This window comes from Phocoena phocoena, chromosome 1, assembly GCF_963924675.1.
Source record: "Phocoena phocoena chromosome 1, mPhoPho1.1, whole genome shotgun sequence".
NCBI lineage: Eukaryota > Metazoa > Chordata > Mammalia > Artiodactyla > Phocoenidae > Phocoena > Phocoena phocoena.
In genome coordinates this window covers 86,564,348-86,578,689 of record NC_089219.1, presented here as the reverse complement: position 1 = coordinate 86,578,689, position 14,342 = coordinate 86,564,348, and the positions used below count along the sequence as shown (strand labels likewise).

The window sequence follows — 14,342 nt, the reverse complement described above, 5'->3', positions numbered from 1 at the left end:
GCTCTGCTGTTTTTGACAATGCCCTGGCATATAAATTGCTCCACAGTGTGAATCAGTTAAACTTGGGCCCCTTTGCTGGGGTAGTTTTCAGGTGAGTCTTTGCGGCTTGTTGTGGCCCTGAAGGAGCTGTTAGCTATTTCTTTCTGGTAAACTGTCTGCCTTATGCCTTACTTTATTGCTGTCATGAAGCTACCAGTTTTGTCTTAATTGTTTGGCATCAAAATCTTTATTGTTTTTGAGACTACCCTTAGGCTTGAACTTCCTATGTATTAATTCAAAAAAAGTCAGTTCTTCTGGGGAGAGCCGTCTGTTCTTATGGCCTGCCTCTTTCTCTGGGAAAAATCTCTGAGCCACAGCTCCAGATCTAAGTGTGGTTACAGTGGCCTGCTTCTCACAGAGTGACACTCCTGCTTTTATGAGCAGGGCCCTGGTATAGGCGGTAACCTCTGATCTCAGTTTGCTTCTCTTGGTTTGCTAACTCTAAACCATGAGCGAGCTGAGATGATGGTGATCTCATCACCCATTGTTACTGGTGTGTTTGCTCCTGAAGTAGAGCCTCTGCTCTATGAGTGGGGGCTGGGTGAAGCAAAGGAGCTCCTGCACTTTGCAGCTGCACTTTCTGGCGTTTAGTTGCTGCATAGCTGGTAGAGTAGGGAGAGGGGATGAGAAATGTTAATGTCCTGCCTCTCTCTGCGAGACACCACAGCCTCAGCTAGAGGCTGGGGGCGGAGGGAGCTCTGTGTTCTTGGCTGTACTCACCTGAGGTAGAATTTCTGTCAGGCTGAACTGGGAAGGTGGAGGCTGGGGGCAGACTGCACTTCGAATGCCACAGACCCTCGCCATTCTTACCAAGTTTTAGTAGATTTTTCCTGAATAAATGTTCCTTCATTTGCTCTTTGGCTTTACGACAATTTCTGGAGATTTCAAAGGATTCTTAATTTTACTAATTTTTATCAGTTATATTGTCCTGCTGGGGAGTTGATCTGCAGAGGTCCTCATGTGATTGTTCTGGAAGACTCCTAGTGGTTATGTTTTTTTTTTTTTGCGGTACGTGGGCCTCTCACTGTTGTGGCCTCTCCCGTTGCGGAGCACAGGCTCCGGACGCGCAGGCTCAGCGGCCATGGCTCACGGGCCTAGCCGCTCCGCGGCATGTGGGATCTTCCCAGACCGGGGCACAAACCCATGTCCCCTGCATCGACAGGCAGACTCTCAACCACTGCGCCACCAGGGAAGCCCAGTGGTTATGTTTTAAAGCATTGCTTAAGGGCTTTGGAATTCATTTTTTATTCAGTTACTCAGGTGCTGCTTTACATGTGTGATTAGAAAGGTTTTCGCTTCTACTTTATAACTCACAAAGTCACAGTAAAATATGTAGATTTCATCTTTGGATGAATTCAAACGTAAGCCCAACACTCAGAAGAACTGAGTTCTGATTCATTCCCTTCCACATATTAATTGTGAGATCTTGAACAGGTTACTTAATCAGCCTGAATTTATTTGATCATCCAAGATTTTGGGATAATAGTAGCTGTAAGTTAAATTAAATAATACGTTTGAAAGCAATTGGTAAAACTCTAAAAACTTAGTATTATTACTACTTTAAATCAAATCTGGAATGAAGCGCCTCTCTTTTCATTCTCATGTAAGAATACTAATTATAAAATTTATCTTAAAGAGTTATTTGTTATATTTCACATGTTTTTGAACTCCATATTATCATTAATAAATATTTTTATAAAGTCAGCTGGGGTATCACTTAGTAAATGATTACTTTAGATAAGTTTGTTGTGGAATTACAATAGTAGAAGAGAAAAACAACATTTTTAATATATGTCTTTGGGGTATGTGTGGGGAATCTTAAAATAAAATTTGCTTTTTAAAAATGCCAACATATTTACACATGCTTATACTTTGTTTATACTGTCTTCAGAGTATCCTGGCTTTAAATCCTCGAACACAATCTCATGCAACTCTGCATTCCACTTTGGCCAAGAAATTAGCCAAGAAACATTGGAAAAGAAATCCTGATAAGAACTGCTTTGTAAGTACCACTGATACATGAGTTCATGCTGAAAATTATCTCATTCTACACACTGTAAGACCAGATTTTATATGTAGTTAGAAACATAATTAAATATGTGTAAAGTACAGCTGTGATTTTTTTCTTATTTTAAATATTTTATATTTGAATAATCTGAAAAGTGTGTTTAATTTTGATGCTTAAAAAATCTATTGAAATAGTTTAAAATCATATAAATTTAGTTTGGTGCCAAAATTTATTTTCTTAAAAGTCTGTAAAAACCTCTTAAAATCATTTTGTAATGACACAATGATACAGAAGAGTTTCAAAGTTATAAATATAATTCAGTTGAACAAGGGTATACTAATATATACAAACTGTTATAAAATATGCTTTGGGGGAATATTTGAACATTAGGTATTCAATATGAGCATCTCATAGTTCCAGGTGAGGTATAGGTGCAAAAATCTGAGATCTGATTGCTAGAATGTTATTTAATTGGGCCCATGAAATGATTACTGGGCTGGGATTGTTAGGCCATAAATGAGGATTAAGTACAACCTTGAAGGCAATTTTAAAATGCTGTCTTAGGAGGTATAAATCTTTAAGTTTGGGAAAGCAATTTCCTTTTTACCTGATTTCCCAAAATTAATTTCTCCAAAATTAATTTTCTCAAAGTCACTAGTGAGCTAATTAATAGTATTAGCTTATTTAACATTAGCTCTTTTGGTACCTTGTGTATATGTTCTATTTAATACAATGATTTTAATTTATTTTTATGCACTTCTTTCCTACATATAAACTCTTCGAGGATAGGAATTGAGGGTATGTGCTCATGTGCATTTGTTTTTATCTGATTTTTAATCTTTCTGTCACTGACCAACCAGCAAGGTTTTTTGAGTAAAAAAAGAAATAGAAATACGGAGAAACAACATGACTTGAGATGATAACACAGCCACTTACTAGCAGATCTGGATTTGAAATTCAGTTTTCCTTGCTCTGACTCTGTGAGCTTTGCATTCTACTATGGCATTTCTAGTAGAGGTCTCTGGAAGGACACTAATGTGGTCCAAATTAGATCAAGGAATAGATCAACTATCAGTCATGTTCCTGTATAATGATGTGAACAATTGAAGGACACTGAAAAAAGAATCATGTAATTTTCAAACTTAGAATGCCTTTAAAGATTATCAAGTCTAACTCTCTCATTTTAAATGTGATCCAGATAAATTAGATTAAATTAGATAAATTCTCTAAGGTTCCCTTTATAGATTATTAAACTGTTTATTTAGAAAGAGAGGCTTTCTCTATTATTATTATTGTTGTTATTTTATAAAAATTAGCATTTTCATTCTATAATGTTAGCCTGTAAACTGAGTGGTGTATATTGGGTTGGCCAAAAAGTTCATTCGGGTTTTTCCATAAGGTGTTAACAGAAAACTCGGACAAACTTTTTGGCCAGTCCAATATTATCCTATTTTTTGTAATTGGCAAAGATACAGTGAGAAGTGTTTTTCTCTATTAAATATATATTGGGACAAATTCCTAGAAAAGCAGTTTGACAGTATCTTTGGCAATATCTTTGACAATATTTGTTAATACCTGTGTTAGTTTGCTAGGGCTGCCATAACGAAGTACCACAGACTGGGTGGCCTAAAGAACAGTTTATTTTCTCAGTGCTCTGGAGACTAGGAATCTGGGATCAAGGTGTCAGCAGGGGCGATTTATTCTGAGGCCTCTCTCTGGATTGTAGCTGGCTGTCTTTTCTCTGTGTCTTCACATGGTCTTCACTCTGTACTTGTCCAAATTTCCTCTTACAATGACACCAATATCTCAGATAAGATCCACTCTGATGACCTCATTTTAATTACCTTTTTAAAGGCTGTCTCCAAATGTGTCCAAATACAGTTACATTCTAAGTTACTGGGGGTTAGGACTTCAATAAATTAATTTGAGGGGATATACATACAGTTCAGTCCATAATAATACCTTTAAATTATCAAACACTTACACCCAGTAATTCATCTCCTAGTAAACTATCCTAAGGAAAGAATTAGGAATGTAGGTAAATAATTAAATAGAAAGAAGATCATCCCAACATTATTTGTAGAGAAAAATGTGGGGGAAAAAACCTACTGAATTCCAACCATTGGGTTATGGTTAAGTAAATTAGGGCTGATCTATTCAGTGGTAAATTGTGCAACCATTAAAATTACTTTTGAAATAATTAATAATCTGAAAAAATACTTACAATCTATATTATATGACCAAGGCACGAAACAGCACTGTATTTAAGAATGTATGCACTTTTACACAACCACACTTATATACATATTCACAAAGAAAAAAAGAATGAAATGTTAATAGTAATTATATTTGTTTTCTTAGCAGTTTTGTATATTTCAAATTTTCTATAATGAGCAAGTGTTAGAGGAAAAATAAAAGCTTTAAATATATGTTAAAATAATCTCAATTTCTAACAGCAGGTATATTGCTCTGGATGTAAACCATTTTGAAAACTCTATGTGATACACTGGATTAATAAAGAACAGTGAAATAACATTCCCAAGGGGAAATATGGAGCTAGAGTTGAAAGTTAGCCTCAGTGTCATTACAGAATGCATTTTTTTCTTTTCATTATTATTCTCTTAGTGCATGAATAAAAGTATCACCACAAGATGTGATTTATTTTTTAATTGATAAGTTTTCATACTTGAGTTTTATAATCACTCATCTAAACTAAAAAGCCTTCTAGCTAAAACAAACATAAGAAGATTCTGAAAAGCGAAGAGAAGGCCAGCCAGCTAGGGATATGGACCTGAAACATGACACAGTGATGAGTTCCCTGGGTTTTCTTTTTTCTGCCTTGGAGCTGAAGAAATTGGAAAACCAGAAATGCTAACTGATACACACACACACACGCACATGCACACACACACACATACACACACACACACGTACACAGATCTCAGCAAAGTCTGCTCTCTCTAGCCAAAATACCAGGAAAGGAACAGTCTAGCAACAGAAGACTTTTTGACAGTAACTGCTTTAATCTAGCCAAACACAACAAAAAAAATTGTGACCTCATCCTGATTCATTCATAAAGGCCATCTTATGATGAGAGGATGAGATGCTCCAATCCTTCTGCTGGGTGAAAGAGTAGGGAGTCAGGACTTTCATACCCACTAGCTAGCCGGTAACCAAGGCAGCCCACATCCCCAGTCACCCTCTGTGGTGTCAGTGGTGAGACCACTGAACTTCTACCGCTATCAAGAAGAGAAGAAACGGGGTGAGGCTAAAAAATACCCCAAAAGGAAATAATAGCTAAAAACTTCCCAGATTTAACAAGAGACGTTAATCTACAGATTCAAAAGCCTCTGTGAAACACAAAGGAATCCATAGCAAGACGTATCATAATTAACCTTCTGAGAACTAAAAAGAAAGACAGTATCTTAGAAGAAGCCAGCCTGCTTGCCTCAAGGTAAGGACAGCTTCTATGGGCAGTTGTGCTCCAGATCCTTGCCCTGTAGCTTTGACTAAGACTAGACACTATCACCGACAAATGCTTGCTTAGCATTTTTTTTTTTTTTTCCTATCCTGCTTCACTCCTCTTGTATTGGTATTTCCTGAAGAGCACTCACTCCATAATCACGTGAACCCAAATCCCTGCCTCAAATTTTGCTTTTAGGGAAAACGAACTTTAAATTGCTAAATTAGGAGCAAATTGTGGCCTGTATCAGCAGTACTTGACATAGGCAGTCACTCTCTTCTTCCTGAAATATTTTTTTCACTTGACTTCCAGGACATTAGACTCCCTGGTGTTCTTCTTTCCTCATTGGTATCTCCTTCTCACTCAGCGTATTTGTTGGTTATTCCTCATCTTCTCACCCTTAAATATCAGAGTGCCCAGGGCTCAGATCTTTCTTTCTTTCTTTAGAGACTCACTAAGTTGGTGATCACATTTTGTCTCCTCATTTTAAATACCATATATAGACAGATGGCTCCTGCATTTATATCTCTTGCCTGGACCACTTTCTTAAATTCTAGTCCTCTATAACAAAATGCCTAAGGAATACCTCCATTTGAATGTCTAATCGCCATTTCAGTGTACACATACTGAAAATCCAAATTATGAACTTACCTCCAAAATGTATTATTCTTGGAGTCATGTCCATCCACCCTTTCTCTGAGAGCAAAATACTGAGTCCTTGATTTTGTTATTTCTCTCACCTTCCATACCTAAGTAGAAGATCCTTTTGGCTTCAAATATATCTAGAATCTGATTATTTCTCACTACTTCTACCACTACCAACCTTTCTAAGCCATCACCATTATCTTTCATCTGGATTATTTCAGTTGCTTTGTAATGGTTTCCATGCTTATGCCCTTTCCTGGTAGAGTCTCTTCATAATAATTCATCGGAGAAATCCTTTCAATATTCCTGTGCTCAGAATCTTTCAGTGGTTTTCTAGCTTACTTGGAGTTTGCATAATTTCCTTTGTACAGTTGTCACCTCAGCAAGGGCTTCTCCAGCCACCCTGTTTAAAACTCTAACCTGCCACCCTACCAAGCTCTCTTTAGACTTCTTTGCTTCTTTGCGTCCCCAGCTTCATGAACCCTTGGTGCTCACTAAAGATCTGTTGAATGAATATGACCCCTCTTTTACATAGTCCTTACATACATAAGGATCACATATTTTCTTGTATAGTGCTATATACAGTTTCCAGAGTCCCTTTGCATATTGCATTTGATTTTTACCATGATGTGAATGGATAACCCAGATGTGTTTCCTCATTATACTGATCTGTTTCCTCATTTTACTGACTATGCTGAAAATGTTAAATTATTTGCTTAAACTCATTGAAATTACTTAGTGTTGGAGCCGTGTCTAGAATTCTGGTTATCTGAATCTAGTGTGTCCTATCCAGTGTATTACCTGGCCTCCTTAAAAAACACGAATAAGATGATTAGAAAATAGATATGTTAAAGTTAAGGAAAATGTAGATTGTAGTGGTGGTCACATTTGTGACCAGTAATCTTACATCATTTCTGAAGGCAGCCAAAGAGCTCGTTTTGAACCAACTCCCCAACTACCAAATAGAAAGGCTTTATTTATTCGTGTTTATTTTGTTTTATTTTCTAATGATTTTGCTTTGGCTTTACAATTCTCTGTTTTGGTTTGACTCAGATAATTACTGCTTTATCATTCTTAGCATATCTGCATTGGGGCTGTGGTTTGGGTTTATTTGGGTAGAGTCCTCTCTGTCTCTCTTTCCACTTTGGTCCTTGAAGCAACTGTATGTTAGGCACTGTATTGAATGCCACTCAAAGGTGAATAAAATATGCAAAATAAGTAGTCTAAAATTGTCTATTAAATTAAATCACATTTAGTTTTAATAAACAAATATTTGTTTATAGGCTTTTTAGAAAATAGGCATCTGTTTTGGCCTGTAGAAGTACCCTAAGAATGGCAATTCTGAAATTTTTTACCCAGGAATTTCTTCCTTGCCAAGTTAGTACCATTCTAGTAATAATTAGAAATTCTGAATTCAGTAGGGAATTTAAACTGGCAAATGTGTTTTTACTGGTTAATGAAGCACGAAACAGTTATTTCCAGTATCTTTTAAGCAGGTGTTCTATAACTGCTGTTTATTTTTGCCATTTTTGAAAATGTTGAACTGTCTTAATTACATAAATATTTTGTGCTCATTTTCCGTTAGCAATTTTTAAAGAGCAGAAAATGTTACAAATCAGAAAACTTATCCTGGGTGAAAATAAAGAGGAAAGGCAATTAAAGATAACCAATTATTTGACATGTTTTGAGAATTTTAGCTAATTTGTTTTAAACACATGGCGCGTAGTAGGTGCTCAAAGTAAAATAATACAAATAAAAATAAACCATAATGTATATTAAGAATTTGCTGACTGCAGGTATATTTCAAAGTGCTTTCTATGAAGTAACTCTTTTTAGCCTCAGAACCACCCTGTGAGGTAAATGTTATATTTTATCTCCATTCACAGATGAGGGAAGCTTAAGAAACCTGTCTAAGGGTCCACAACTAAATGGTAGAACTAGAGGCTGAATCCATGCAGTCTGGTACCAGAGCTCTTTAAGTAGACTATTTAAAATAAATAAATAAAAATAAATCACTGAACTTTTTTCTCCTAGTAAGTGACTAAAGTAATATATAGGTTTTGGTAATCATTTTTTTTTTCCCTGGGTGAGCTTCACCATCTTAGTCACTACTTTTTTTTTTTTTTTTTTTTTTTTTAAAGAACATGTTGGGGGTAGGAGTTTATTAATTAATTAATTTATTTATTTTGCTGTATTGGGTCTTCGTTTCTGTGCGAGGGCTTTCTCTGGTTGTGGCAAGTGGGGGCTACTCTTCATCGCATTGCGCGGGCCTCTCACTATCGCGGCCTCTCTTTTTGCGGGGCACAGGCTCCAGACGCACAGGCTCAGTAGTTGTGGCTCACGGGCCTAGTTGCTCCACGGTATGTGGGATCTTCCCAGACCAGGGCTCAAACCCGTGTCCCTGCATTAGCAGGCAGGCTCTCAACCACTGCGCCACCAGGGAAGCCCTTAGTCACTACTTTGTTTCTACATTTATTGCCTGTTTACAATGGGCCAGGCATTGTGCTGCTTAGCACTCTGGAATAAAAACGAACATGATACAGACCCTGCCAAGAAGGTCTCACATTCTTTAGAAGAAGACAGAAATATCAACATATAGTCCTCTTTCAAAGGACGAACCCTGGAGGAATTTTAATTATCAGTATGAGTTGGTCAGATTTGTCTTGAGATGAATCAGTCTAACTTTCAGTGTAGAAGATGGGTTCAACGAGAAGGATGGGAGGCCAGGTCTCTGGGATTGATGTGCAAGGCTGGAAGACAAATCTTGGAGACCAGGGGCGGGGGGCATGTAGGAGAGAGGATAAGCTTGAATATATAGGAGGTGTCTTAGTCTGTTTGGGCTGCTATAACAAAAATATCACAGACTGGTTGGCTTAAACAACAAACATTTATTTCTTATACTTTTGGAGGCTGGGAAGTCCAAGATCGAGGCACCGGAAGATTTAGTATCTGGTGAGGGCCAACTTCCTCATTCATAGATGGCTTTTTGCTGTGCCCTCAAGTGGCAGAAGGGATGAGAGAGCTCTCTGGAGCCTCTTTTATAAGCACTCATCCCATTCATGAGGGCTCCACCCTCATAACCTAAAAGCCTCGCAAAGGCCCCACCTCCTAATACCATCACAATGAGAGTTAGGATTTCAGCATGTGAACTTTGACGGGACACAAACATTTAGTCCATAACAGGGAGGTAAAATAAATATGACTTGGGAGTTGACTTTATGTGTACGCTTAATTGTTCATAGGATAAATTGAGAGAAATCGTGAATTCAGTTCGGGATCTTTTGAGTTTCTTGTACCTGTGGGTCATCCTGTTTAGTTTAAAGGTTGAAGCTCAGTAACAGGGTCAGGAATGCAGATGAAGAGTTTTGAGTAATCAGAATATATGTGGGTCATTAAAAGCCTGTGGGCAGAGTTACCCAGGAAGGGTGTGTGGAGTGGGAAGAATATGGAGGTTAGACTTTGGGCAGGGATTAGGGAGAGGGGAGTTAGACACTGGCCTCAGGTGAAGAGTGTAAAGGAGGCACCGAAAGACTCAATAATCAAGGTAAATAATACAAAAATCATACAAAATATATAAATAATACAAACAATATATAAAATGTGTATATGGAAACACACTTCTTTCCTTTTGCCTCAGGCTCCATTGTGGCTCAGCTTGGCACTGAGCACCAGGCAAGGGCAGGCAGAGATGAGAATTTAGCCAAGAAGTGCTATGATGGGTGAGATGAGAACCAGAGGAGCGTAGTGGGAGAGTTCCTACAAAGAAGGAGAGATCAGTGTGCTTTTCCTCTAATACCCGATTACCGAATGGGGCTATTTTTTGTACTTTGGAAATTATCCTTCTAGCTTGCCTTATCTGCTGAGTCCATTTTTCCCCTCTCAATTTTACATGACTATTAAGAGATGAAATCCACGTAGTTAATAAAGTTATTAGTCAACCAATCTCATTCAGAAAGGGAAGGTGGAAGCTTGGATCCCCAGCTACTTGGCTCTGTTAAACGTGACATAGAATGCAGGTCCCAATATTGGTACATATCAAATTCACAATATGAATTTTTATTTTTAAGCTCCAAAATTAAATGAGCTTTTGACCAGAGTCACAGTAAGAAAGCAATCCTATTCTGCACTGGCCTCTTCTTACACCATAGTTTAAAACAACTTCTCAGGCTTGAGCTTGCTTTCCTGATTGCTGACAATAGCTTTCTTCCAAAAATAGACTCAATGCCTGAAGGAGTTTCTGGAATTAAAAAAAATAACCAAAACCAAGATTCTTTACAACTTAATGCCTTCTTCAGTAGTTGAAAAATACATGGTTTGTATACATAATACAAATATCAGACTAGAAACTCAGGCATGCAGGAAATAAAACCTCCTTTATTTTCCTATAACTGAACTTAATTTTTAGTTTGAACTTCTCTAAGGGTAGAAGTTTAGTCACTGTCACTTTCAGAATTCTCTTTTCTCTGTTTGTCCCCCCACTCCCCCTTATTTCTCTGAGCTAATATATGAGTTTCTGGGGATTTGGTGGCAAGTGTGATAGGTGAGCTGAGCCCTGCTGATTCTTCATGACATCTCTCTTCTAATAACCATCACGGGGAATGTGGAGTCATCCTTCATTCCCATTCACCGGGTCCCTTCCTGTCCCTCACCTCTCTTCTACTTTGAAGTCACTCTCGAGCACATGACAATCATTCTAATGTCCTTCTCAACACAGGGGCTTGGGGAACTTCACGGTTTAGTCACCTTTTCCCAGGGCTTCATCTAGTTAGTGGGTGACAGGTTCTCCAAGCTCATGATTTCCACGCACCTGGCTAGGGTTTGTCATTCCCCCTGTGTCCAGCCTGAGGAACTGAGCTTCTTTCTCTGGATCGACCATTATTCCTGGACTCTTCCCTTTCCTTTTGATCCTCATTTTGTTTTTCCATTCTTAAAATATTTATATAGTTTAGATGGGAAGGTAAGAGTGGAGGAAAAAATTTGCTTTTAACTCATCACACATATCCTCCTAAATCCACACTGTCAATCACCCAAGTTCTTCCAGTTTCCTTGAAAATTTGACTTCTGAAATCCAAAGTCTCACAGAAGATCTCTGTGTCGCTGCTTTCTGCACTTACATTCTTCTCTTTTAGAAATGAAAACCAGTGGCCTAGCTGCCTAACATGTGTAAACTTTAGGAGGAAGGAGACAAAAATTACAGTAAAACATCTCGTATCCCACAAAGTCTGATTTTGAATTTGGATTTAACAAAATCGGTGATTATCTCCCATCCTTCATCCAGCAGAGTATCAAATGAGGTCTGTTGGGGTGGGAAGTTAGGGTAGGGTAAGTTCCTACTTTGGGTCAGAGAGACTAAGAAAGAAGGGCTAGGCCAGGCAAAGCCATTCAGAACCCTGTGTTGGGAAGCTGAGATAGTACTTGCAGGACTCTTGAGAGTGAGTGTCTCCTTAAATTTTGTGACCTAGACACCTCACTTACATCACCATAGTACTGATTCTGAAAACTGCTGCCAACCAAAGGCTTGCACTGTGCCGGAGGTACCAGCATGCCTTGGGACCCAGCAATGTCCCCATGAGTGTTTAAACTTGGGTGACAACTGCCAACCTGCAGCAGGGACTCAAATGGATTTGGATGGCACAGGTGGCCCCAGAAATCCTAGCTGGCTCACTGGGTGGGCTTCCCTGGTCCTTCCATTAATTTCCCAGTAATGCTACTGCATATATTATCGGATTTTTTGGAATCATTAATCTGGTATGGTTTTACCATTTCTATTAAGAACAGTTATCCTACTGCATTTGTTGAGAACATTGTAATGAATTCGAAAAATAAGTTTGTTTTTAAATAGGTGTATTTTAAGTGATCTTTATTGGATAATCTCTTCCATACTTCTAACAAAGGTTAGAAGTTATTACTGTATAAATTTAGTAATTAACTTTATGTGTGTGTTAAGATAGACATAAACTAGAAAAAAACTAATCCTTTAAAGAAAATGCAAGTTTAAAAGTTCAGCAGAGGGAAAATTTTACAGAGTTAAAATGTACTGTGAAATGTGACTACCTAAAAATCCTGTTGTCAGAATATACAACTTTAAGAAGAACAGGGATTCTGAGCCTAAACTCTTGCTGCACGGTCATTTAGACATATGTAAACCTTGTAATTTTGAAATTGGGATGGAGTCTTCAGTCGTATGAATTTTGACACATAACCAGTATTTATTTTAATATAGTAGCATACTGCTTATGGGAAGGGCATTTTTGGTAGAAGTCTTAAAGTTTAGTTACAAATTTCTAAAGGAGAATTTTGGGCAATCTCAATTTCTTTAAGAATACAAAGTATACTCTGAATCTGTACTTAAAATATGAAATCATTGATTGGTTTCCATTGTCTATATATGAATTATGAACTCCAAATAGCATCTTTTGAACATTTTTGGGCATTGATCCAATGGCTAGAAATAAGGTACTTTTTATAGCATTGACCTCTCTTAGATAATTAATACATTTCATCACATTTTTCCATATTTATACAACACTGATCTTGGTTGGCCTCGGTCTGCAGCGACTAGAAGCAGGGTTTCTGATCCTGGCCAGAGATTAAGGTTGGGTCATGGCAGTGAGAGCACCGAATTCTAGCCACTAGACCAGTGGTCAGTGACAAGGCCCTGGTCCTTTGGCTTTGCAGAAAAGAATTCCCACAAAGACGGAAAGTAGTGAAACAAGTGAAGTGTTTATTAGGAGAAAAAAAGAGTACAGTACGTGTGGATAGACACATGGGCGGACACAGAGAGAGGGTTGCGCCCTTGTGGTAGTTTAAATCTCTTTTATGGGGCATTTCTTCCAGGTTTCCTTTGGCCAATCATTTTGATTTGCCTGGCTCAGAGTCCATATGTGGTATATCTCAGGATCCTCCCGTGTGTGCACGCATCTCTCAGCCAAGATGGATTCCACTGAAGAGACCTATGCGTAGCTTGGCATAACTCCCCTTTTGACATCCAAGGAGCTTTCTGGTCAGGAAGGTCTCCTTGACTTCGAGAATGAGAAATATATGGTCTCTTATCTTCTACCTGGGCAGGGCCCAGCCTCCTCTCTCGATTTGTCATGCTATTCTCATCTTGGAGTATCCACAGGGGACAAACTCCAATTGCTTACCCTAGTGGGGGCCCATCTACCTCCTGCCTCAACACTACTATAGATAAATTATTTTACTAATATTCATAGTATATTTGCTTGAAATCTGAGTTGTACAGTTTAATTAATTATCAAATATTAATGGAAGGCCAAATATGTGCCAACCACTGTGAAAAGTGGGGAAAGGGACAGATGCTTTTCCTGCCCTGACAGCTTACAGTCATTTGAACAGGCATTAAACTCATTCACAACCAAGTGTTGTGAGTATTGCCATCCATGGGACTTGAAGTATGTAACCTAGTCTCAGGATTTAGCATTAGAAAACAGAAAATTCTGTTTTCTCTCTGAGAAAACAGAATTTAAGTTGAAAATGTCGATGAAGGAAGGAAAGAAGAAGAAGGGTCCCACCAGAGTACAGACTATATATTGCAGATACCTAAGATGAGGGAGGATATTGAACTAACGATATTGATACTTTAACAATTTTAGTGCTGCATGGCTGTGTAGAATATGGGGGGAAGTACCAAGTGATGAGACAGAAGAGATCAGAGGGGAGTAGTACAAGTAACAATAACAGTAATGATATTAATAATAACATTTATCGAAAAGTTCTGTATGCTGATTCTTTCATTGAGAGAAGTGCATGCCATCCCATTAAGAAAGCACACTCTGCTACCTGCTAGAATTTGGAATTTTGCCATATATTAGGTTCTGTCTTTGAAAGTATGTGTTTTCTTGGCACTTCATTGCACACATAGAATTAGAATAGTATTGTCAGAGATTTATTCTCCAGGCAAAATATGTAATAAAATGCTAATTGGCTAAAAAGAAGAAAAGTGTTAACTCTTGATTTCCTGAGGCTGTTACAAGAAAGCTTTGCTTTAATTATTTATTTCAGACTGATCACAACTTTCTCCACGTCCATGTGACACACAAATTAAACCCGTTTGTAATTGTCAGCCATCAGCTCTGTTACTTTTATTTTGCTCTTCTTTATTTGAAATTTTATAATAGTTAAGTGGGAGTGAAATTTTATAGTAATTAAGTGGCAGTTCTGGTTGTT

At 37.9% G+C, this 14,342-nt stretch overlaps 1 protein-coding gene across 1 annotated transcript in view; it reads left to right on the top strand.

The window, feature by feature from the left end:
- The window catches only part of DPYD (dihydropyrimidine dehydrogenase), a 369,420-nt gene that overhangs the window by 35,870 nt on the left and 319,208 nt on the right, over positions 1 to 14,342 (top strand). The window contains exon 2 of the mRNA XM_065885362.1: positions 1,931 to 2,041. Coding sequence (XP_065741434.1) covers positions 1,931 to 2,041 — 111 coding nt within the window. The remainder of the gene's footprint in view (positions 1 to 1,930; positions 2,042 to 14,342) is intronic.